Source organism: Phycodurus eques, chromosome 8 (assembly GCF_024500275.1).
Source record: "Phycodurus eques isolate BA_2022a chromosome 8, UOR_Pequ_1.1, whole genome shotgun sequence".
Classification (NCBI taxonomy): domain Eukaryota; kingdom Metazoa; phylum Chordata; class Actinopteri; order Syngnathiformes; family Syngnathidae; genus Phycodurus; species Phycodurus eques.
The window spans coordinates 29774228-29800778 of NC_084532.1; the positions used below are offsets into that span (position 1 = coordinate 29774228).

General features: G+C 44.5%; 1 protein-coding gene across 1 annotated transcript in view; it reads left to right on the top strand.

The window, feature by feature from the left end:
* The window catches only part of LOC133406364 (cadherin-2-like), a 49104-nt gene extending 24965 nt beyond the window's left edge, over positions 1-24139 (top strand). The window contains exons 4-16 of the mRNA XM_061683926.1: positions 1678-1866; positions 4095-4250; positions 7590-7734; positions 8769-8941; positions 9839-9976; positions 10059-10244; positions 10781-11034; positions 13854-13996; positions 15043-15279; positions 16585-16821; positions 18309-18448; positions 19344-19511; positions 21951-24139. Of these exons, the coding sequence (XP_061539910.1) occupies positions 1678-1866; positions 4095-4250; positions 7590-7734; positions 8769-8941; positions 9839-9976; positions 10059-10244; positions 10781-11034; positions 13854-13996; positions 15043-15279; positions 16585-16821; positions 18309-18448; positions 19344-19511; positions 21951-22157 (2373 nt within the window). The 3' untranslated portion in view covers positions 22158-24139. The remainder of the gene's footprint in view (positions 1-1677; positions 1867-4094; positions 4251-7589; positions 7735-8768; positions 8942-9838; positions 9977-10058; positions 10245-10780; positions 11035-13853; positions 13997-15042; positions 15280-16584; positions 16822-18308; positions 18449-19343; positions 19512-21950) is intronic.
* The last annotated feature ends 2412 nt before the right edge of the window (positions 24140-26551 follow it).

Below are 26551 nucleotides of genomic sequence, written 5' to 3' on the forward strand. Positions count from 1 at the left end.
TATGAAGTTAGCGTCGCACTTACCTCAAATGTTAGCGCTAAAAAAGGCAACGTTGGCCTCAATATTAGCTTTAACATTAGTTTCTTCCGTTGCTTTCAATGTTAGCTTAAAATACTAGATTCTGAAGTTACCGCTGACTTTAGCGTCAGATGTTAGCATCACATTTGATAGCTTCTTAAAGGGGACATGTTTTGCCAAACTAACTTATTCTAGTATTTGGGATCTAATATTGGCTCTATGGTGCCTCTGTAAACATGTGAAATAAATTAAATTAAAATCTTCGGCGCATTCCCCTCGTTCCAGACGTTATTCTGCCGAGAGGCCTGAAATCAGCTCATTGGAATTTCTCGAGCTTATATATGTCACTAGCGAAGATCTCCGCCTACCTCTCCGCTCTCGAGCCAGCTTGCTCTGACAAGTGGGTCTTCAACATGGAGGCAACCTATCAGAAGAAAGGCAAAACATGGCTAAAATCCTCCATAACAAAAAAAAAAAAAAAGTACAATAATAATGTAATAATGTAATGCTTCATGTACAAAAGGTGTACGCCGATTGCCCTCACTATGCCGCCGATTGCCCTCACAATCGCTGCGTGACTCCAGCACATGCACCGAAAAAAAAGTGCTTTGAATTGACTTCCCACTTTGGCGGTGGGCAGCCGTCCTCCGCTTCACGTCCACCTTCGTGCCTGACCACTTCTTTTTTTTAGTTCAGCGTGTGTGCGCTATTCCGTCTCCACAGCATCGACAGCTGCACACGCGCTGTCCCATTCGCTCCTCTTTGGCGTGTTGTTAACGCCGTCGGACAAAAGAGGATTTTCTTGCGTGCCTCCGCTTCGTTGAGCAAGTTCACATTCAGAAAAATAATTTTTCTCCGTCACCTTGCTCATTTTGCTTTTTTTCTGATCACGCATCTCAGGTGCAGGGTTCATTTCCGACCTTTTTTGGAATCTGCCATCTGTTTGCCGTCAAGCTAGCCGGCTATCAGCCCGTGGCCGATGCTAGCTACTCCTCCGCTAACACGGCGCCATAGTGCCGATGTGAAATTTGTGCAACTCTTTCATATATGACACAAAGTCAGAACAAAATGGAGTCCAAAAATGTACATTTATTTTTACATTTTTCAAATAAATAAAAATAATAATACATCATCATAAATGTTTTGTTGTTTCTGTCTTTGCTTTTAATTGTAATTATCTCCCGTTCACGTTGGCCCTCTCCTGCTGTAATGTATTTTTCATGCTCTCCAACAAATGATTTTACTTTGTACGTCCTTTTTTATGCGGCATTTATGACGGTTTATTCCCCGGACGACATTTAAGTCAGCCAACGGTGCCTGAAAATATCCGAGGTCAGGTGTTTTTTTTTTTTTTTTAATTACGAGCCAGGGTGAAGACTCGGGCGTCGCTCCTCGGTGGTGACCCGCCGCCACGGTGGAGCTATGTGTGTGTACGGGCGCACACACATAGTAGTTAGTGACAGGTGGTGGCCATTTATCAGAGGGGCCGTAATGAGGGCAGAAACATTAACAGTACATGGAGTCGCTGAGCTGTCAGTGTGTGTGCGTGTGTGCACACGAGCGACACGCACACTTTGTGCTCGTGTGCATGTGTGCGCGTATTTGCGCGCGTGAGTGCGTGTCCCACAGCGCGTGACGCCTGCTTACCTCGTCTTGCAGGTGAAGCCGGGTGACGCAACCCTGACTCAGCGCGCGGCGGAGATGGAGATGTTGTTTCCATGGCGCGGCGGCGGCCGAGCGGTCGTCGGGGGCGACGGCGCTCTGCGGCGAGTCAAGAGGGACTGGGTCATTCCGCCCATCAACGTACCCGAGAACTCGCGAGGACAGTTCCCCGAGGACCTTGTCAGAGTAAGACGCGCGCTACACGCAACGCCTCGGCTGGGAGAGACAAAAGGATTGCAACACGTTTCACATACGCGTTGCCTTTTTGTGAGGTTAATGGCACAATATGCATTCACAAAATTGAAAACTAACATTTTTGAACATCATTTTAACGGCTACTGTACAAATAGCCTTGAAAGGCAAACTATATTTTATATAGCCTAATGTAGCCTTTTGTCCGATAATAGATATCTATTTTTTTGGAATCAGAAAATTGATGTTCATGATCGCGTAATCAGCCTGCCCATTTATCCTTCGGGCTGCATGATGTAGCCTCTTTGTGAGCAAATAGTGTTTTAATGGCACAATATGCATCCACAAAAATGGAAAGTAGCTCGTCTAAGAAGAAATCTCAATTAATTTTCTTGTTAATTTGGGTTCCGTCAACAGTCAGTGGTTGTCTAACATTAGTGTGTGGGTTGCGCCAAACGGAACAAGAAATGTCGCTTACAATTTGTTATGTCCGAAATGAAAACGGCTGATCCGCACATTCCAGCTTCTTTCGACACAGCGGACATTTTGCAGGGTTTCTATTCAGCCCGAAAGGTGGAAAATAACCAAAGGTTGCATAGGCTAGCTACTTAGTACTGCCTGGACATCGTTTAAAAAAAATCTATCAATCAAATCTTTCGGATTTCGTGTTTCCTGTTGTGTTTTCTATTTTTTTTCTTCCTTCAATTTTCGTTTCTTTTTTTTTTGGCCTGAACGTGGAAAAATAACCGCCGTTGGTCAGCATCTTCGACGGAGCGGATGATGGCTAACTTGTGGAACGTAGGCTAGCTAGCCACATAGCACAACCAGCCAATCGACGATAAATAGTTTTCAGGGCAAAGTATGGCATTTTGGTGCCAAAATACAGCTTTTGGCGGTCAACTATGACAGTTTAATGTCCTTTTTGTGGCCAAATATACGATTTTTGGTGTTTGGGGGGTAAATTGTTGGAGTGTGATGAGTAGAGTAGCTTCTACGCAGTGAGAAAAGAGTACAAGGCTTCGAGTCGCAACACCTGATTAATGAATCGGTCTGTTGTAATTGTCCACATTTACATTAAAAAATGTACTTTTCAGCATGGGAATGCCGTCTTCTTCTTTTCAATGTTAACAATCTAATGCGGTCTGACAGTTCTAGCGGCTGGCAGCGATCCAAAACTAAAAGCGAGCCCTGCGGCCTGGCGGTTAACCCTCGCTGCGAGCGAACACGCCGCCGGGCACGCTAGGGCTGATGTACGTTTTCATCAGTCAGCCCAAAGTGACGCAGATCCACTGTGAGGAATACATCGCCGTCCGGCAACGAAACGCAACGAGAATTCCGACACATGAAGCCGATCCACTGTTGCCGTGGTAACCGACAGAAATCCTTGGTGTAGATTAAAACCCGGACTGTACCTTTTGAGAAATGTTTCCAAAGACCCTCCCGTATTCACTCCCAAAGATGAATTGACTGGTCCATGTTTCTCTATGAAACACTCGTTGGCCATACGTCACCCTATCTTGGCTCTCTGCTCACCACGCATACCACCACCCGCACTCGCCGCTCCAGCAGGCTTATTAATCGATAACGAGCATGTGTACCCCAAAGTGCCACGACAATTCAAAATGTTTTAGAGAGAAAAAAGCTGTACTGTCATGATGATAAAAGTTATATTGGTTATATGTTATGTATAGCCATATTTTGTCGGGGGGGGGGGGGGGGATGACTACAAATACATTTATTTGAATTGTAAATTGTGTTTTGTTGGCTTCAAAAGTTATCTTAGGAGAATCAAGTTGTAGTTTTCCAAGTTGAAGTCCTAAGGTTAAGATAATAGATTCAAGAAAAATGTGTTTAAAAAAACCAACTGTATTCATGTCAGATCATATCAGATTTATATGATGATACGTCAAAAGCATATCAAATCAGTTTTGAACTGGCCCAAAGTTAAGGTAGAATATAGTCCTATTTTTTAAAGAATAAAGGTGTCTTTTCCAGAATAAAAAGGTGTAATATTCCGAGAATCAAGCTATGTTTTTGAAGACTTTTCTTCCGTTTTTCGTGGAAAAGACGTCTTTATTTTCTATATTTACTGGATCGTTGGAGGTCAGTGGTTACCTGTCAGTGGTTCCCGGGCCTCGAAAGTTTCGGAAGCCTTTTTTTCGCAGTCGCTCCTTTCCCAGTGTTCCCAAGCCCTTCATCTGTCAATTGTGTCTGCGGCGCAGATCCGATCGGACCGGGACAAGAGCTGGATGCTGCGCTACAGCGTGACGGGTCCCGGTGCCGACCAGCCGCCGATGGGCATCTTCATCATCAACCCCATCTCGGGCCAGCTGTCCGTCACCAAACCTCTGGACCGCGAGCACATTCCCAACTTTCATGTAAGTCCTGAGCGGAGCGTGCCGAGCTTTGTGGATTTGTTAGTGGCCCTGCGTGCGCTCTCGAAATGTCTCGGTTGTTATTCCTCCGCAAAATATACGTACTAGTCCACGTTCATCGATAAAAGACTCGTTGGCGAGCACCCCACACCGTCTTCGCTCTCTGCTCACCATGCACACCAGCACCCGCGCTCGCCATTCCAGCCGACGTAGTGTACATCCTCGCTGCACCTGTTTTGAGCCCGTTTGGAATCTTTTTTTTCCACCATGTGTCATGATGCAATGTCACGTATTATGTGACTGTCACTACGTCACACCGTACGCCGCTTTCTCACGTGTCTGCTGGCAGGTCGGCATTGCAAATGAGAATTTGTTCTCAAATTGCTTTACCTTGATAAATAAAGGTTAAGTAAATTTACAACAACAACAAAAAGAATTCCTCCACCAAATAAATTCCATTTTTGGGCTTTCACAGTCTGTCAAAAACGCCCCCCAAATTGGCTCAGCCAGGGTTCCATACATTTCGAGAAAATTCAAGCCCTGAAGTCAGTTTCACTTGGCAACATGAAATTTGGTAAACAAAAAAAGTTCCCAGAAGCCATGCCTGAAGAGACCCAGGAAGTCTGCCATTTATATTTGGAGCGGACATTTAAGGTCTTTCTTTGTCAGACATTTTGTCTGATTTTGTACCAAACTTGAACCACATATGCTTGGCAAAAACGGAGAAGATAAACTACGTTATCGTCATTGTGTGTGTGGTTGGCGCACAGCAGCGAAGTGTGACGACTCGCCGCAAAAGGTGTGACATTTTTGAAAATTGGGTAACTTGGTGACATGAAATCATACAGAGAGATGCACGACACACACTCAGACGCAAATATTTCATGATTTTTAGTTTGAGTAAATATGTATAATTTTGTTGGTTTTAGCTTGTAGCAAAGAAAAACCCCAAATTCCCCATCTCTAGAAACTCGAATATTAGAGTACGTAACAAACATTCAGAAACAATGAAACTCATTTTTAATGTCGTAATTAGGTAGGATTTTGCCGTCTGAAAGGTATTTTCCAAAATGTTTAATGAATTTGTATAATGGATGAGGAGTGACATAAATGGTCTTTTCTACTTTATTATGTAGCTGCATACTAGACAGATGGACAAGGCAGAATCGTGGAAACGTTTTGCGTGTGGGCGAAGCATGGCAGCGGATTTTGATGACCGGCCGTAAAATTCAAGTCGAATAAGCGGAGACGGAAAAGTCCGAAATTCCAGCTTTTATACCTTAACCTTCGCCTCGAAGTGGAATTATTGGAGCGCTTCATCATTCTGTCCTTCAGGCGGGACGTATTAGACAGATGGAATGTTAAAAAAATAAATAAATACATTTGAATAAGCGAGGATAAACAACTCATAAGCATTTTTGGGTTGGTCGCTCCCCCCCCAAAAAAATAAAAAAACATAAAGAATAATGACAATAAATTGGAAACAATTGAAGAAAAAAACGTCGGATAGGTGAATCCAAAGGTGCCAAATCGTGATTATGCGGGAGTCCCCCGTACACTCCAAAATCAGATTAACTGTATATTCTAAAAAAAAAAAGCCGCCTGAAAATATGTGACATAGTGCGCGCGTAAACAACGCCGAGAGCCTGCAAACTCCACACAGGAAGGTCGGAGCCGGGATTCTAACACTGAACCTCCGAACTTTGTGTCAGACGTGCCAAACACTAGGCCAGCGTGCTGCACTCGAAGCAACTGCAGGTATTCCGAAGGGAATTCGGCCAAATGAGCCCCCGTCAGGATCAAGGATGCTGGGTTTTTTGTTTTTTTTCATCCTGGCTTCCAAGCTGGCAGAAAGACTTCTCTCTCTCATGCTTGGAGATGAAGAAGAACAAGAAGAAGCAGTTCTCCTTCAAATCAAGTCTGTCGACGTCGAGCGCGCTCGCCCGCCTCTCGGAGAGCCGAGCGGCGTAACCTTTTGAGCGGGGAGTGCAAATGTGGAGTCGCGGCAGGACCATTTGCATTTAAGCGGCCCGATGAATATTCATGGCGCCGGATGTCGTTGTCAGACGCGCGAGCCGAGATGGGTCGCCGTGTTTATTCATGACGGAGAGGACGCCCCGGACGAAATAGCGGCCGGGGGTCTCAGGCCGGCCGATAGCTTTCTTCGTCATATTTGGCCCTTTTCGTGCCAAACGCGTTCATCTTGCTCCCGCGCTGCACCGACGACCAGGAGGCGGGCGGAGGCTGGCCAGCCGGGCGTCTAATTGGCCCGGTGCCGAGAGTCAAGCATCCGCAATAGTGTTTTGTACCTCATTGAGGCCGATGCCGAGAGACGAGCAGGCACGGTAATGCCGATGCCTGTTTTTGTGGTTGGGAAATTGACATCAGGAGAATTCGCGAACATAAATAGAACGGCGTAACATCAACGGGAGACTATTTCACTTGCTTGGTGCGTCCATTGTACATTCCTTTCCTAGTCCCCACCCCCAGGGGGCATATTTGGGTGCTATCTGTCGATTTCTGCGGTACTGGAAAAACATGAACAGTGCAGGTACGACAATGAATCCATTCACTGACAATTTATGGATTATCAATTTAAGACGGGTCTCGGTCTGAGGACCAGGACCGTGACCTGCACGTCCAAGAGGAACGGCACGCTTTCGAGGACGACAACGTGCATATTGTGCACAGGGAAGACCGATGCTGGGAAAGCGGATTTGAGCGAGGCCCTCTACGTGAAGGTGGAAAAAAATATCGCTTAACAGAGGACCGCGTCACCTACTTACAATGCCATCCATTCCAAAGAAACTCAATAATTCTGCCCTCAACAAAGCGAATGGCCTCCTTGACCATTAGGCAACTCCATGAGCACTTTACAACCGAATGGAATATTACTGAGGGAGTTTCCACCTAATGACCCTGGCGGACTGGCAATGGCCTCTCTGCCAGGCAGCTGAAAGGCTCTCCCTTTTTTACATTCCAAAAGAATGATGCCATACGTGGCGACTTTGAGCATAAATAGTTGAGTTTTCCACACAAACACTGGCTAGCGTGTCCTATCCAAGCCCTGTTGCATGAACTGATGAGCCCAAACGTCTTCTAAGACCAACAGAACAGTCCAGTTGCCATCGATTCAATGCCCCGAGGACCAAGACCGTATGCCTAAAAAAAAAAACAAAAAAAAACAACAGCGACATTTCAAGAGGGCCGTAGCAACGTCACTCGCCCAAACAAATTTCCAAACTACACACTGAAACTGTTCTGTACCAGAACGGGACCAACGGAAGCACCGGTGCTAAATGTAGCGTCCCGTATGTGTGTGTTTGCGTTTGTTGTGTACAGTTGCGCGCCCACGCTGTGGACCTGAACGGCAACCAGGTGGAGACCCCCGTGGAGATCCACATCAACGTCATCGACCAGAACGACAACCGGCCTGAGTTCTCGCACGCCGTCTTCAACGGCACCGTGCCGGAGGGCTCCAAGCCGGGTACACGCACACAAACCGAACTTACAACTACCGCACACGCTAAACACATTTGAAGGTACTAAAGCACACTTTTTGAAGTATTGCTTCGTGCCTATTCTCATTCTCTCGCTCCCACATTTTCCAATAAGAAGTTTCACTGTAAAACGGACGTATGAAACGAAAGTCCACGAGCTTCATGCTAACATATCATGCAAAACACCGTAGACTGGCTAACGGAAGTTAACATAGATGCCATGGTAATTGTATACCTTGGCGCAACTGCTACTTGAACACACACGGAGCAGCAATGCATACAAACGGAGCATTCAACGTTTTCAAAGCGGAGTTCCTCATATTGTCAGCAGCATTTGAACTGATCTTTCTGCGACAATATAAGTCCCGAACCGACCGTAAGAAAGAGTACACTTTTCTTTTCACTCGAAAAAAAAAAGTTTGTTTCTAGCTTTTTCCATTCTTTCGTAACCCGCAGTAGAACATGGGTCGGCTTCACCCAAAAGTGGAGAAAAGGATCTTTTTGGGGAAAGAAACACGCCAAGCTGAACAACCACTTTGACGTCAATTCTTTTTTTGCTTTTTTGACACCTCAGACGCACAAAAACATTGAAAACAAGGCTGGGAAAAGACTTTTGATGGCAAAATAATCATTTATTTACAGATGTGCAAGTAAGAAATGCAGCGTGACTTCCGACGTGTCGGCATTCCTCTACCCTCGATTCGTGCCTCATCTTTATCTTCAACTCAAAAGCTGTGCTGATCTCAATTCCAAAGTGCTGCAACGCCGCCATCTACAGGCACCTCTTCGTCATTACAGTGGTTTACAAACATAAAATTCACAGACAAGCAGACCGTCTTCGTCTACCCGTTGAAAAACATACTCGACAAATATCAGTGAGGCGAGCTAAGTTGACTTGTCTTAAGAAAGTCAAGGTTTCCTGTTCTGTAGGAAAAGAATTTTGTTTAAATGAAGCAATATATTCTACATTTCACTGCGGTTTCTCCCTGTCTTTTGAAGCACGCGCTCTGCTTCCCCGCAGGGACCTTTGTGATGACTGTGACGGCGCTGGACAAGGACGATCCCAAGACGGCCAACGGGATGCTGCGATACAAGATCCTGACTCAGAGTCCCCAAAGCCCGTCCTCCAACATGTTCACCATCAACAACAAGACTGGTGACATCATCACCGTGGCAGCAGGCCTAGACCGCGAGGTGTGTGTGTGGGTTATGGATGCGGGTAGGTGGGGGTGCGCGTTGGCCATATGGAGTCTTCCGCCTGTCGGCGTCTGTCTGGCCCGCAGCGCTAAAACAGATTGTGCCTTTTCCTTAGTCGTAATCCAACACTAGTAGAGCCGGCAAAAATGTCGCCGACGTTCCGAGGGGCACGCCATTTGTCATCCGTCAAAAAGATGCCGACTGTGAACGCCCGTCGATAAGTCGCGTCTTGACAGCGCGGATTTCGTACCTGTGGAATATTCTTCGGAATCGGCGGAGGTCTCTGGTAATTGGAGTGAAAGTTATTGCATTGTAATTGGAGTGGGCAGTATCTTGTCACACGGTAATTAAAGTCAGTCCAATCTCGTCACGTGGTATTTGGAGTCAATTGCATTTTAATTGAACTGTAGATTGTCACGTGGTCATTGAAGTGAATCATATCGGAATCGGAACGATCTCTTTTTTTTTGGCCAAGTATGTCAAAAAGGCCAAGGAATTCATAGTTGGGGTACATCGTATTTGGTCTCATGGAAAATGGCTCAATGGTATCAGTTGTCACATGGTAAGTGGAGTGAGTTGCCTCGCATTTGGTTATAATTGGAGTGAACCGTGTATTGACCTGAAGTCAATCATATTGCATTGTAATTGTTTTGAACTGTATCTTGTCACATCGTCATTGAAGCCAATCGTGTCGTGTCACATGGTAATTTTGACTGAATCTCACCGCCTGCTAGTTGGGATAAATCGGATCAATTGGACCAAATCTGATCGCATGGAACTTGGAGTGAATCATCCCTTGTTCCATGGTGATCGGAGTGAATCGTACTGTATCTTGTCACATGGTACCTCATCTCCGATGCTGCGTTCTTCCCATGGGTTGTTTGTTTTTTTCAGAAAGTGTCTCAGTACACGCTGATCGTCCAGGCCACCGACATGGAGGGCAACCCCACTTACGGCCTTTCCAACACCGCCACCACCGTCATCAGGATCACCGACGTCAACGACAACCCGCCTGAATTCACCACCGACACGGTCAGTCCCGAGCGGTCCCCTCCTCAACCGCCGCATCTGGAACCCTTTCCACCGCTAATCCCGTCCCGGGTGTACCCCGCAGTTCTTTGGCGAAGTTCACGAGAACCTGGTGAAGGTGATCGTGACTAACCTGACGGTGACGGACAAGGACCAGCCGCACTCTTCGGCCTGGAACGCCGTTTACCAGATCGTCAGCGGAGACTCCACCGGACGTTTCTCCATCCCCACCGACCCTACCACCAACGAGGGGCTCCTTACCGTGGTCAAGGTGAGAGCCCTGGTACCCTTAACTGACTGTACCGTGTCTTTTCCAACAGTGGTTCTAAACGACCTAGCTCACTGTCAGAGACATTGATCAGTCGCGGCGACTCAGGCAACTCAGGAGACCAAAATATTGCTTGCGCTCAAATTAGGGCAACGTCTCACGGAGATCGATTCACCCGGCGTTTGCCCGCATCGTCTCCATGATATCTCCTCAGTCTCCTCGGTCACCAGCAGGTCTCGGAAATGTCGTAGAGACCTCACGGAGACGTCGACCCAATCGCAGACAGAATTAGTCCCCACGACATTTCCGAGATGTGTCCGAGAACTCCTGGAGATTTGGTAAAAGTCTAAAAAAAAATCAATCAATAAATCAAACATGCTTGAATTCACCGTGACTCCCTGGCGACCCGCAACTAGCGGAAACTCGAGTCGTCATCAAGTCACCAACTAGTCGTCAGGCCAGCGAGCTCGTGGTTATGGGGGGGGGGGTGTCCTTGGAAAAATGTCTCCCTTGAACCCCCATCGTGTGTTCCTCCCCAGCCCATCGACTTTGAGCTGACGCACTCGTTCGTGCTGAGCGTGGAGGCGGCGAACGAGGCCACGCTGGTCCGCGGCATCCACCCGCCGCGCCAGTCCACCGCTACCGTCTCCATTCGCGTCCTGGACCTCAACGAGAGCCCCGAATTCAGTCCCAATCCCAAACCCATCAAGCTGGACGAGGGCCTGCCCGCTGGCTCGCTGCTCACCACCTTCACGGCTCAAGACCCCGACCGCTTCATGAGGCAGACCATCCGGTGAGAAGCCCTGTTTGGATTGTGCCTATTTACAGTCGGGTCGCGGCTTTTTTATTTCAGCCTCGGATGTCTTGCCATCAGATTGTGGCGTTTTACTGTCAGGTTGCGGTGTTTTGTTTTACAGGTGGACTTTGGCTTTTGCAGTTGCAGTCAGGTTGTGGCTTTTTAGAGCCGTATTGTGGCTTTTAGCAGTTGTGCTCTTGCCGTGTGGTTGTGGCATTTTGTTTTCTTTTAGGTGCATTTTACACTTGGGTTGAGGCTTTTAGCATTCAGGTCGTTGCTTTTTTTTCAGCAGAGTTGTGGCTTTTTATAGTACGTATGCGACTTTTTGATGAGTAGCCGTTTTTTTTTCAGTCGGATTGTGGCTTTTGTCCGTCTGTGTTTAGCAGTCAGGTTGTGGTTTTTTAGAGTTGGGTTGTGGCGTTTTACATTGGGATTGTGGTTGTTAGCTGTTGTGCTTTAGCAGCCAGGTTGTTTCTTTTTTTCAGTCCAGTTTTGGTATTTTACGGCGTTTTGTTTTACAGCTGGGTTGTGGCTTTTGGAGTTGAGTTGCAGCTTTTGCCAGTCAAGTTGTGGCCTTTTTTTAGTTGGGTTATAGCCGAAGTCACTCAGGTAGCGGCTTTTAACAGCAGTTTGTTTTTGTTTTTCCAGTCAGTTAGTTGTAGTCAGGTCGTGGTGTTTTGAAGTTGTGCTTTTGCAGTTGTGTTATGGCATTTTTACAATCGGCGACGGCTCTTTTCGCAGGAGTAGTTTTGTCGGGTTGCGGCGTTTTTCAGTCACGGTTTTGCAGTCTGGTTGCGGTTCTAGCGTGAGTTCCAAATTTTTTTTCCTCCATGACATTAAAGCAGTGTGAATAAATCCCACCGTCGCGGAGCTTTCACACTCATATCTCACCAATGTTTTGCCTCACGGTGTAAATAAGACATTCATAGCTTTTTTTCTGCAAATGTGATTTGGGAAGAAGAAAATGAATCCAAATGAAACTGATCCCAGACCAGCACGTTGGCCATTGGAGCCTGGTCTTCTTCGGCCTACTGTTTGTTTCTAAATGGAGCGCTTCCGTCTTTGTCGCCTAGCAACAGCCAACGTGGGCCTGGCAAAAGGCACATGGACACACAAACGCAGTCACTGTGTCTGTCGTGTGCCACAGAGGGTTTGTGAGGCCTTGTTTTTTTGTCGATGGGTGTCCTCCAAGCAATATTGGCTTGCCAGTGTGTGTCTAAATAATATCAGTAATAATAGAAACTCCTTTAAAAAAAAAAAAAATAAGGTACTCATAATCATTGCAATCTACACTAGTCCCAGGTTTATCGCGGTTGTTAAACTCTCGAACTCCCTGCAATAAAATGTGCAAAGTAGTGACCATATCTTTATTTTATTATTGTGTGTACATTTTAGAGATTTTTGCATAATACCAAAACTAAATATGCATGTGAGGGGCAGGTACTACTTTTGTCCACTCTGGGGTCACCATCCTCACGTTCTACACTGTAGTATGTGTGACTTTGAATATGTGCGGGGGATTCAGCGAATGAGATTGTGGATTTGACTGTTGTTGGTTAAGGATAACGGCCGGTTGTTAACTGGCCAGTCTGTGCGTCGAGTGACTCTGGGTGTGCTGCTCGTGTATGAAAGTGCTTGTTATCAGAATCAGAATCAGAATCAGAATCATCTTTATTTGCCAAGTATGTCCAAAACACACAAGGAATTTGTCTCCGGTAGTTGGAGCCGCTCTAGTACAACAGACGGTCAATTTACAGAACACTTTGGAGACAGAAAGACATTGACAAAAAACAATTGTGCAAAAAGATGCAGAGTCCTCGAGCACTTAGAGCAGTTCGAACGACTCATATTGCGATAGTCCGGCGCAATGACCGTTGTGCAAAGGGCGCCGAGACTTCAAGGAGTGTATGCGGTTTAAAGTGACGAGTAGCGGGATCATCTGGGACAATGTTGGTTGTGCAAAATGTTGATTTTGGTAACGTTTGTTCAATAAAGCGAAAGTGGTGCGTATCCTTGAGCACCTGTGGAGGTATTATCTAGAATTCATGAATCAATCATTGAATTCATCTCGAGCTAGGATGTGTTGTTTCCAGATGGAGGGCTCACATGATGTGTCAGACAAATGGCCAATGTGCAAAATATACATTGCGCCTGAGCAGGATTGAAGGTATGCCTCCGGCTTCCATCTGCCGTCTGGGTGTATAAAGATCTGTTAGAAATTCTTCGGTTCTGAGTTGCGGGACTGAACTTCAACAAAGCGCTTTCTTATGCTCTGCTCCGCTTTCCTGGAATAGCCTTCAAAAATATGTGACACTTGAAGAACTTGTCTCGTTCCCTTGGAATTTGTTGTGGTCCATTGTCTTGTTATTGTATTTACGTCGTTTTAAACGTTTTTTTTTTTAATGTTCCTTTAATGTTGTTGTTGTTTGAAATTTCATTTAGTGAAACAGGCCAAAGCCCAATGTCAGGGGTTAAGGCAAGAAACGAGTTGCATAATCGGCGTGGTTTCATCAAATGCAAGAGGGTAGAAATAAGTCTGAAATTGAAGGGAGGAGAGAGGAGAAGCGGCAGAAAAACAGGCCAAAATCCAGATGTCGGGGTGGAGGCAGCGCAAGAGACTAATTGCCGAGTCCTTGTGGTTTAACCAAATTTCGAGTGAAGAAATCAATCCAAAGTCGAGATGTAAACATTTCTACAGACGTAGCCGCTCTAATTTCTGCACGTGTTTTTCAATGTCTTCCCCTAATTTCTTTTTATCTCTATATGACTAAATTAGCCGTGGCTAACAGCTGGCCTTCCCGCACTGAACGATCCAGGTACTCCAAGATGTTCGACCCCGCCAACTGGCTGGAGATCGACCCGGTCAACGGGCGCATATCCACCATCGCCATCCTGGACCGCGAGTCGCCGTACGTCAAGAACAACCTGTACAACGTCACCTTCATGGCCGCAGACAACGGTGAGACGACAAAATCGACAACGACAAGCAAACGTGTGGAGAAGAGCCACACGCCAGGCGCAGGTGTTGACGACATTGAGTTCCCAATGAAGTGTGCTGATGATTGTCTGACCGAGACCACTGACATTGTTAACGTTTAGTAGCATTGCGTTAGCATTGCTAACAATAACATATGGCATAATACAAGTACATTGTTGACCTTGGATCAAACAAAGATGTTGATTTTTGCCACTTTCAAAAGACGATGCAGACGACCGCGAATGCTTTTACTGATTCTGCTACGGTGTCATTTTTTTCCTGTTTCTGACGCCGCGCAAATCGTCTTGCTGGTCGTCGTCCGTCCTCCGGGCGACAACACTTCTGTACTGTCCGCTGCCTGCAATGCTTGCCTTTATTCCCAATGTTCTCAAATTCTTGCTCTGGTTCCGCTCATAATCGTTCTTTCTGGTCGGAGAAAAAACAATTATCTGTTGAAAATGGAAAATGGCCGGAGACGAACGGAAATGCCAAATCACCATCGTCGCTAAGCAAAGTGTGTGTGTGTGTGTCTCTTGTATGTATGTGTTGTGTCTTGTGTGTGTCTAAAATGTGTGTGTCTTGAACGTGTGTGTGTGTGTGTGTGTGTGTGTGTGTGTATGCATCCTGTGTGTGTGTGTTTTATGTGCTTGTGTGTGTCTTGTATGTATATATGCACGTGTGTTTTTATGTGTGCTTGTGTGTGTCTTGTATGTATATATGCGTGTGTGTGTGTTTTGTGAGTATCTTGAAAGTGTGTGTTTTGTGTGTTTCGTGGATGTGTGTGCGCGTCCTGTGTGTGCCTTATCAGAATCAGAATCATCTTTATTTGCCAAGTATGTCCAAAAAACACACAAGGAATTTGTCTCCGGTCGTTGGAGCCGCTCGAGTACGACAACAGACCGTCGATTGACGGAGAACACTTTGGAGACACAAAGACATTGACAAAAAAAAACAAAAAACCTCACTGAGCAATAAAGGTTTGCTTGACTGTATGTCTTGAATGCGTGCACGCGTGCGTGTCTGCGCAGGTGTTCCACCTGCCAGCGGTTCGGGCACCCTCCAGATGTACCTTGTGGACATCAACGACAACGCGCCGCAAGTCTTCCCCATGGAGGTGGAGATGTGTGAGAGCCCCGAGGCCGGCGGGGGCATCAACATCACGGCCGTCGACCCCGACCTCAGCCCCAACGGCGGGCCCTTCGCCTTCGAGCTGCCGACCCGCCCGTCAGACGTGAGACGCAACTGGACGCTCAGTCGACTCAGCGGTAAGCGGGCGCTCTCGTGGTATTCGACACCAAAAAGCTTTTTATTATTATTCCACCGTTTTTTTGTCATTCAACTACCGTCATTCAAAATGTTCAGCTCATTCAGAACATCTTAAAAAAAAATGCAAATAAATCCACATTTTAAAACATTTGCAAATTCCACATTTTCCACCAAAATTCCCAATTTTTCCATATAGAAATGTCCACATGTAAACATATTCTACTCAATTCCCTCCTCCTTCAACATGTCTTGACCAATTCATTCCACGTGATTTCATTCGGCATTTCGGCTTTCACACGTCGTCTAGTCCCGTTCGTCTTCGCCTAGTTAATATTATAATGAGTGAATGAATTCTCAATAAGTACTGTTTAAGATATTGCATTCACTAGCCTGCTTGAATAAAAGTCGATTTTTTGGGGGGGGGGGCAGAAGTTAGCATTTTAATAGCAAATGTTTTTGTGGCCTAATGTTGCCTTTTCTGAGGGTCTTGAGACAAAACATAACGTTACACAACCCAACGTAGCCTTTTTTGGTGATCAGAAATAGTGTCACTGGGGCAAAGTGTGACATTTTCATCATCTAATGTAGCTTTTTGTGAGCAAATATAGTGTCACAATGTGGCCCCTTCAAGTCTAAATGTTTTTGTGGTCTAATAAACCTTTAGTGAGCAAATAGTGAGTGTTGGTGGCAAATTTTGATTTTCATCGTCGAATCGAGCTTTTTTTGGTGAGCAAATAGCGTTTTTAATCTTAAAATATTGCTTTTACTAGCCTGTTTGAGTCAGTCGATTTGGGGGGGAGGGGCAAAATGTAGCATTTTAAGAGGAAATGTCATCTTATTGTGACCTAATGTAGTGTTTCCTGAGTGTTTTCAAGATACAACGTAATGTTTTCGTCGCTCAACGTAGCCTTTATGTGATCAAAAACAGTGTTTTCGTGGCAAAACGTGACTTTTTCGTCATCAAATGTAGCCTTTTTGTGAGCAAAAATTCTGTCTTAATGGCAAAACTTAATCATCATCTGAGGTTAAATCCAAAATGTTTGTGGCCCAATAAAGCGCTTTTGTGATCAAGTAGTGTTTAGGTGACAAAACATGACAGTATCATCCCCTAATGAAGCCTTTTTGAGTGTTTTAATGACAAAATATCACATTTAAACGGTAAACTAGCCTGTTAAAGCAAAGTATGTCATTTCAATGGCAAAACATAAACAAAATGAAGCCTTTTTGTCACCAAAAGTATTGTTTTTATGGTAAAAAACTAAAACCAATTCAATTACTGACTGCGGCGGCGTTCCCCCTGGCAGGCGAGCACGCGCAGCTGCGCCTGCGCGGCGGCAGGTCGCTGCGCCACGGCGCGTACGAGGTGCCCGTCGCCATCACCGACTCGGGCAACCTGCCCATGTCCAACACGTCGTACCTGCGGGTCAAAGTGTGCCAGTGCGACCACCACGGCGACTGCGTGGACATGCAGCGCATCTTGGCCGCCGGGCTGGGCATGGGCGCCATCATCGGCATCCTCATCTGCATCATCGTGCTGCTCGGTGAGTTCTCGGAACATTTCTTACAAATGCAAAAGTTCCGAAGTGAAGGCTTCTCAATACTTTCCCAATGTTCTTATGTTACAGCCACGTTCCAAAATGATTCATTTTACTTTTTGCTGATTTATTAAGAATTCAAAACTAAGAAATGACGTGGCTTGATCAAGTTCAACCCAGCGTTTGAGTTTGAAGGCAGTGTTAGGGTTGCAAGTTAAGGTTTCAAGCTAGGGCTCTAGTTTCAAATTCAGGTTAGGGTTTCAAGTCAGGGTTTGGGTTCCAAAATAGGATTTCAAGACAAGTTAGGGTGTCTAAATTAGTGGTTCAAGAAATTATTAGGTTTCACGTTAAGGTTTCAAGCCAGGGCTTAGGTTTCAAATCAGTTTTCGGGTTTCAGGCCAGGGTTTACGTTTTAAACCAGGGTTTTGGTTCCAAAGTAGGGTTTCAAGACATTGTTAGAATTTCAAGTTAAGGTGCCAAGCCTGGGCTTAAGTTTTCAATTATGTTTCGTTATTCAAACTCGTGTTTCAAACTCAGGTTAGGGTTTCAAGCCAGGCTCTGTGTTCCAAAGTCGAGTTTCAAGTTAGGGTTTCAAGCCAGGGCTTGGGTTTCAAATTAGGTATGGTTTTTAAAATGTGTGTTTCAAGCCAGTGTTTGAGGCTTCACATTAGCGTTAGGGTTCCAAAGTACAGTTTCGATACAGTGTTAGGGTTTCAACCTTTGATTTCAAACTAATGTTAGGGTTTAAAATTTGGGTGTAAAGCTAGGGCTTGGGTTTCAAATTAGGGTTAGGGTTTCAAGACAGTGTTGGGTCTTCGAGTTCAGGGCTTGAAAGGCAGGGTTTCAAGACATCGTAAGGTTTCAACTTGAGTTACCATTGAGCCAGATCTTGGGTTTCAAACTAGGGTTAGGGTTCCAAAGTAGGGTTTCAAGACATTGTTAGGTTTCAAGTTAAGGTTTGGGTTTCAAACTAGGGTTAGGGTTGCAAAGTAGGTTTAGAAAACAGTGTTGAGTTTTCCACTTAGGGTTTTGAAAGTAGGTGTTTCAAGACATGGTTAGGGCTTGAGTTCAAGTTTCAAGCCAGGGTTTGGGTTTCTAAATAGGGTTTCAAGGTCGTGTTTGAATTTCAAACGAGGGTTAGGTTTCCAAAGTAAGGTTTTCGGGACAGTGTTATGTTTTTCAAGTTTGGGTGTCAAGCCTAGCTAGGGTTCCAAATGAAGGTTTCAAGTCAGGGTTTTTCAACTAGGGTGAGCGTTCCAAAGTAAGGTTTCAAGACAGTGTTAGGGTTTCAAGCTAGTGTTTGAGTTTTAAACTAGGGTTTGTTTTCCAAAGCGCTTCTCTTTCGGAGACGTTTACCATTTTGAGTGAAGACAAATTCTTACGGAGCCCTCATTTTTTATTTTTTTTTTGCCGTGTTTGCGTGACCGTTTTTCGTCGTCGTCGTCGTCGTCGTCGTTGTTTGTTGTTTTTTGATTTCATTTGATTTTGTCCAGTGCTCGTGCTGCTGTTGGTCATGTGGATGAAGAGGCGGGACAAGGAGCGGCAGGCCAAGCAGCTCCTCATCGACCCCGAGGACGACGTGCGCGACAACATCCTCAAATACGACGAGGAGGGCGGCGGGGAGGAGGATCAGGTACGTGGCGTCTTCCGTCCAGCTGGGACGGGGGACTCGTCGCTTAGCACCCGACGAGAGCCGGGGTGGGCTCCGGCACGCCCGAGACCCGCGTGAGGAGAAGCGGCTCAGAAAATGGATGGATGGATATCATTTTGTATTCTTTTTTTTAATTCCTTTTCTCTTTTTGTTTTGTTTTTTCATTTGGGAGGAACCAACACCAAAAAGGCTGATTGGAGGTTTTCAAACTTAGGGTTAGGGTTCTGAATTAGGGTGTCAAGTAGGGTTTGGGTTGTCAACAAGGGTTAGGGTTCCTAAATAGGGTTTTCAAGCCAGGGTCCGGTTTCAATTCAGGTGAGGGTTTCAAATTGGGGTTTCGAGCCCGGGTTAGGCATTCAAACTAGGTCTAAGATTTCAAAGAGGGGTTGGGTTTTCATATTACGGTTTCAAACCTGCAGTAAGGTTTCAAATAAGGGTTTGGGTTTCATGGTAAGGTTTTAAGATAGGTCGCGGTTTTTCAAATTAGGATTTCAAACTTTCTTTAGGGTTTAAAATGTGGGTTTCAAGTCTGGGTTAAGGTTTCAAAGTATGGCTTCAAGACAGGGTTGGGTTTTGAACACCAGGTTTCAAGACTGGTTGTGAGTTTCAAAGTATGGGTTCAAGACACAGTTGAGGTTCAAATGAGGGTTTCAAGCCCGGGTTAAGGGTTCATAGTCGGGTTTCAAGGCGGGATTGGGTTTTTAAACTAGGTTTCAGGATTTAAAGTTTGATTTCAAGGTATTAAAACCTGAGTTAGGGTTTTAAAAGTCAGGTTTGGTTCATGGCGAATGGCTCAAAAGCGCCCACTTTGAAAACGTGGCGCTTTTTGTGCATTCGCGCGTGTTGCTTAGCGACGGCTTTGCGTGTACGCCTTCAGGACTACGACCTGAGCCAGCTGCAGCAGCCCGACTCGGCGGCGGAAGGCGAGTGCGGCGTCAAGGCGGGCGTCAGACGCCTGGACGAGAGGCCGCTTCATCACGACCACCGGTACCCGCTCAGGTCTGCGGCGCCGCACCCTGGCGACATCGGGGACTTCATCCATGAGGTACGCTCGCGCACGGACGCATCGTTTGGTTTGGAAACACGGTTGACTGCGTTTCAGTTGGATTTGAAGCATCCTATCTTCAAAAGTGATCCAAACTGCATGCAGGGTTTCATGCCGGTCTTATGGTTTCAAACTTGGAGTAGGGTTTTAAATTCGGGATATAAGCGGGAGGTCATGGTCTCAAACTGGGCTTCAGGTTTTCAGCCGAGGGTTCGTGTTTCAAGTGAACGTTTCATGTCAGGGTTCAGGTTTCAAAAGTCGAGTTTTAACTAAGGTGTCAAGCCTGGGTCTTGTGTATTTTGTTTGCGTTTTCATTTGTGCACGTGTGGTTGAAAATGGAGGTTCCCCTCTTTAATCTGTGCAATCTCCTTTTCGAGACGTCTGTCCGGCCTGACCCAAATCCTCCACACTCTGTAATCTGTTTTTTTTTTTTTTTTGCACAGCGCCCCCTGCTGTCCATCGCATGCACTACACGCACAAACCAAACCCTTTTTAAAACTTTTACTGTCATCGGAAATATTGCAAATGTTGCACTTTAGTGGCCAATTGTTGAACATTTGTGGCAAACGCGAGGCAAGGCCTTTTTTATTTCTGTTGCGCATTTCATACAGCAAACAAGGTAACTCAAGTCTGCTTTGCATGATTAAAAGCATTTAAAAACAAAAGAGCAAAAGACACTCAAGTCAACCAAAGGGCAGAAATAAAAGACATCTTACTAAAAGAACGTGCAGAGCAAGAAAATTCATAATCATGAGGGGAACAAAATGTTTTTTTAACCAGGACTTCAAAGCATCGACACGTGGGCCTTGTTTCACTTCTGTTGGTAACTTCTCCCATTTGTCTGCGGTCACATGCTGCTTCGCCACGTTTGCTTTGGGACTCTGTGCTTCGTTATCTGACCTCAGTCCGAGCCAGACTGGCTTCGGGACCAAAACCGTGTAGGGATTTCTAGACCGGTAGCAGAACTTTAAATTTAGTCCATTCTGAAGCTGACTGGGAGCCAGCGTAAAGATTTTAGAATTGGAGTAATATGTTCTGACCTCTTTGTTCTAGTCAGAACCTGAGCTGCAGCATTCGGAATGAGCTGCAGTCCAGTTGGAAGACCATTACAATAGTCAAGTCTACTTGAGGTAAAAAGCGTGCGTTAGCTTCTCTGGATATGTTCTTCAGTCCATTCGGAAATTGCATTTGACGAGCGCGGCGTTCAGAGAGGCAGAGCGCATTGCATTTCCGATGAATTTACGAACGAGCGTGTTGGGCGGAGATACGTCAGCGCGTCCGCCATATCGAATGTGTCAATTCTGCCCGTCGACATTTCGTCCTGCGCGGCGCTCCGGCCTCTCGGTCTCCTCAGTCAAAGCGGGGGGAGTGCGGCGCTCAGAATAACCGAACGTCGCACTCCACCAACGCTTTGAGTTTCCGAACGTTCCGGTGCGGCGAGCGCCACTCCACCGGTCTCTGTCATCCGGGCCGATGACGGCTAACGTGGAGGTTAGCGAGTCGGACGTCAGGGCGGCGCTCACTTGTCAGACAGCGCCGAAGGGTCCGCACGGGTCACGGGAGCCGCTTTTTAGCGCGTATGAAAAAGTGCAGGATTACAGCTGTAATCCCGTAACGGGTGCTCGCCGTGCGCCGGCTGGCCGGCAGCGGCGGTGAGAGAAATGCATGCTGGCGATTGACGCTCGTGCCGGGAGGAGAATCGGTTTCCTGTCCGGATCGTTCAAATTTACATCTGATGACTCTCCAGGGATTAGACCGTGACAGTCGGATGCTTTCGATGTCTGCGCTCGTTGTCCCGCGTTGTGTGCACGCTGATAACGACATCATCGCCACAGTACAGTGATGCCTTGAGTGACGGCGTTCGCAATCATTCACTCATTCCAGACTCCCGAATCGCTCAAACGGGATTTTCATAGACCGGACTATGAAGTACAGTTAAAAATTAACTGGATCGAATACTCCCTTTTCATTAGCGACTAGCTTCTTGAGCTGGAACGAATAATCGATGACCCCTTAATCCCTCAAACGAGATCTGTATAGAGCGTTCCGCACAGTGGATTGTAGAGCCGAAACGATTAATCGAATACTCCCTGATCACAATAACAAGGGTTTTTATATAGTGGACTTTATAGTGGATTCTAGGGCTGAAATGATACATCAAATACTCCCTTAACAGTATAACTGGATTTTTATATAGTGGACTATATAGTTGACTCTTGGGTTGAAACGATTAATCGAATACTCCCCAATCACTGGATAAGAATTTTCCTATAGTGGCCTATATAGTGAAATCTAAGGCATAAACGAATAATCGAACACTCCTTAATTTGTAGTGGACATTTTTGCTCGCAATGCAACAGATCGGCCAAGTTCCGTTTTGATTCAACGTAGAATTTTGCGTCAGTTTATTTATTTTGTGTGTTCGGTGCGGTTGTCCAGGGCTTGAAGGCGGCGGACAACGACCCGACGGCGCCGCCCTACGACTCCCTGCTGGTGTTCGACTACGAGGGCGGCGGCTCCACGGCCGGCTCGCTCAGCAGCCTGCACTCGGCGTCCAGCTGCGCCGACCAGGACTACGATTACCTCGGCGACTGGGGGCCCAGGTTCCGCAAGCTGGCCGACCTCTACGGCGGCGGAGACAACTGAGGGCGGACGCGGCGACCCCCGACCCCGCCGACCCCGACCGGGACGGACGCTTTTGTTTGGGACACTTTGTGACTTCTGCTTGTATCTCACATGAACTCTGAGGTCAAATGTGCCTTTATGTACATTCTCTTTTGCTTGCGGTGGCTCTGATTGGTTGATTCGGAGCAGGGGTGGGCAAAGTACGGCCCGCGGGTCCCGCGCGGGGCCGCTACGTTCTTTAATCCGTCCCGCCGAGCATTTACATTTAGCAAAAAAATTAGCCGGTTTTCCCCAGAAATTCCATATTTATTCAGTTTTCATTCGATAGCTCGTTAATAATAGGGACATTTATTTACTGTAAATAAAACTGAGACATTAGCAAAATAACACAGTTAAATATTGATTCGTTGATTGATTGAATGGAATTTCATTTGCTTTAATAATTACAAAGATAAAAATGTGAATACATTTCTCATTAAATAAACAATTCCGCACACTTTACATGCACGTTGGAATAGTTCATTTTATTTATTTTATGATGTACTTTTGTTAATTATGATTTAGAAAAAACAAGATTGCATTTTAAATTTGCATTTCAATCAAAACTGCTCTGAAGTATTTTTAAAATAGCAAAGTTCAAATGTGTTGTACTTACGAATACAACTGAACTGTACTTAAACAATTGAAAAGTCAAAAATGTCACTCTAATATGTTTGGTTGTATATATCATTTTGAATCAATTAAAAATACGTTTTGTTTGTATTTTATTCAGCGTTTTGTTTGTTTGTTTGTTTGTTTTCGTTATAGTTTTCTCATACCACACTTTGAGAATTACTGGGTTAAATAATTACAATCAAACTAGTTATATAATCAACAATTTCACATGCACAATTGTAAAATACATACAAAATGAAAATAGCATTAAGTAAAATGGTGAAATATAAACGTGTTATGTTAATACACAATTTTACGTGCACAATTCTAAAGTAAATAAAAAGGTACACTTTTTATTTCATATAAGTGATTAATTACAATTAAATGTGATACAGAATTTTACAATAAACTCAAATGTAAAATAAGTATATATAATTGGTTAACGATTAAATGAGTAAAATAAACCATTTTACATCAACATTTTCACTCGTTTTTGGGGTTTGTTTTTTTTCACCTCCTCTACGAAATTTGGCCCATGTGTCCATTTTAAAAAGCAAAAGTTTGCCCACCCCTGATTTCGAGCAAACCCAGGTCCACCATTTTCGCGTTTGCGAGCGGTGTGAAAGGTCAACAGAAAATGTGTCAGCTTTCCTGTGTAGCTCCACTGCTGCAACTTTGACGTTCAAAAACAAAAACAAAAGCAAGTCTTGATCGGCTGTTTTGTGGTGCGACGCTGCAAAAACGTGCGCCACGAAAACCGCCGGCAAAGTGAGGCACGCGGCGAAAACACGTATAAAGTCATTCGCTCGTGGAAATTTTGAGTTTTAAAAAAATATTTTGTTTCATTTTGTTTCATTCTTTTTGATGAAGTTTGATTAGAAATTAAAATGTCATTTCAAAAGATCAAATTGCAGTTCAAAAATGGTCTGCTGCTCTATTTTTATTTTATAATTTCAACAATAATTTCAAACTTTCAAATTCAATTACAGTCAAACTGCATTTTTTAAAATTGGTTAAAATTTGATTTTTGTAGTAAAAACGTTGCCAACATTTTGTTTCGTTGTTGTTAATGACATACAATTAGACATTAAAACTATCATTTCCCAAAATAAAACCGCAGTCAAAAATGGTCTGCTGCTCTCTTTTTCATTTTTAAAAACCTTTCAAATCAAATTAGAGTTAAATGTTTTTCATTTTGTAAACCATTAATACTTAAAAAATTGCCTTTACTAAAACTACATTTAATTAATTCAAGAACAATATACTTACATCGAACCAGTTTAGTCAAGATCATTATTTTTTATTAATAAAATATATATATAAGTACAAATTTTGTCAACATCTAGTTATTTCAAAACAATGTCAGAATTAGAAAGTAAAAATGAAAATATTAAAAAATATATGTTGTAATCAAACAATGTATTTGAAACTTTAGCATTTCTGTAAGCATTTAAAAATATTTTAAATTGATTTAAATTAATGTTACAACATTTTAAAATGTACAAATTATGTTTTCGGCATCTTTTCATCAATGATTGAAAAATAGTAAAACTGCTATTTGAAAATGAAAACTTTAATTTCAAAGTAACAATTTTATAAACATTATTTTTTTTAATCAACATTAGTGTTTTTTTTTACTTCGTTTAGTTCATAATTAATGAATGAATACATTTTCCTGCCAAAGTTTTTTTTTTTTTTTTACAGTGACATTCAGTTTGTTGGTGAATAACAAAAAGCGTAACGAGAATCAGAATCAGAATCAGAATCATCCTGATTTTGCCACGTATGTCCCAAAAACACACAAGGAATTTGTCTCCGGTCGTTGGAGCCGCTCGAGTACGACAACAGACCGTCGATTGACGGAGAACACTTTGGAGACACAAAGACATTGACAAAAAACAGTCACTGAGCACTAAAGGGTTAATAGTTATCTGGTATTGCCGGTACTTTTTTTTTTTTTTTTTTTTTGACAATTGTGCAAAAAGATGCTAGACACTTCGAGCAGTTCGAATGACTCATATTGCAACAGTCCGCTGCAACGATCATTGTGCAACAGGCGCCGAGACTTCAAGCGAGTCGCGCGATAATCTGGGACAATGTCGATTGTGCAAATGTTGCAGATACTCCTCAGTCAGTGTGCGAATGGGGCAGACGCTGCTCAGGCACATGAGCGGCCGGTATTGGTCAACAACAGATATGCAAATAGCGCAGCGTGGCGACACTACGACACCGAGTGCACGAGTGATGTATCGTCGGCCCCGCCCAAATGTGACGACAAACTCAAGACAAAACAATTGGCAGCATGTTGCAATGGAATTGTAAGTTAGCTGTTTAAGAAGTCGATGGCAAGAGGGAAGAAGCTGCTGGAATGTTTGCATTGATCGACGTAGAGGAGCACCACCAATTTGTCGAGGGGCTCAAATTTGGAGCTGCACACAAAAGGTGACATGTTTTAGTATTTGTTTTTCCTTCGGGGCGAGAAGACGTGTACAGTGAACGCGCGACTCTTTTTCTTCTTCACAAAGTAATTTATGCAGCCGTCGGCCACCAGAGGGAGCCGTCATATCGGCGGTTCCAGTCGGTAGCGCAGAACTTCGCCAAACGCCGGACGCCGCCAAACGAAGTGGGAGCAAAATGTTTTGCTTTTTTTTTTTTTTGCCACCTTGCTCTTTTTCTCTGGAACATTCTCACTGTCAGCTGTACAGATTGGACTTTTCGTTTCTCTCTCGTGTTCTCCAAATGCTAATGACGCCAATCCTTGTACATGTTCTTTGGATTACAGATTAAAATGTTTTTGCATGTTTGTAGTTTCTCGTCATGACCGAACGGCAATTTTTCAGGCGGCTTTTATGAGGCACCCACAAAATAAAAAAATAAAATAGAAATGATAGGTTTAGCACATGAGCCTCAGAGTTCTGAGGTTGCGGGTTCAAATCCCGGCCTCGCCTTTGGGGAGTTTGCATGTTCTCCCCGTGCCTGCGTGGCTTTTCTCCGGGCACTCCGAGGAAGCGACAGGGGGGCCGCCAATACTCGCCAGGAGGTCGCCCCAGTGGTTCCGCCGCTTTTTATTTTGACTAATAATTAGAAATTACAATTTAAAAGTACAGTTGAATACAATGAATTCGACATTTAAAATGTTTGCATTTATGTTAACGTGTAATAGAAACTGTCGTTTATACATTCAAATTCATAAATGTAACAACATTTCACATTTACAAAATAACAATTTTGTCAACACTTTAATTTCTTTAAAGTAATGAATAAAAAAGTGACATTTTGTGTAAGAAGTGAAAAAAAAGTCATTTTGTTGTCATTTAAGTACAAGTATTTATATTTATATTTGATTAAAAACTATAGCAATGCAAAAACATTTGATTTAAAAGTTTTCAGAAGTCTTCATTTTGTATTTTAAAATGGTTTTTTTCAATAATTGTAAAAAAAAACAAAAAAACAATTTTTTTCACTATTTTATGGAGGTGATCGAAGATGTCGCTTTCGATTTGGAGCTTCCACCAAACGGATTTGTGGTCTCGTACACGCGCGCGCGTACACGCACGCGCACACAGCAAGAGACGATCATGAGCTGCGATTGGTCCGCTTTTAGCGTGTACATGGCTGCAATCAGTGTCAAAGAAGTTCAACCTGCTGCTTTGTCGCCCACGCAGTTCATGTGCCCCCTCAAAGGCTGAGGTCTCACGATGGGTCTGGAACCAAGATGTAGTCAATATACACCTTCCTGTGATCCAGTAACTAGACACATT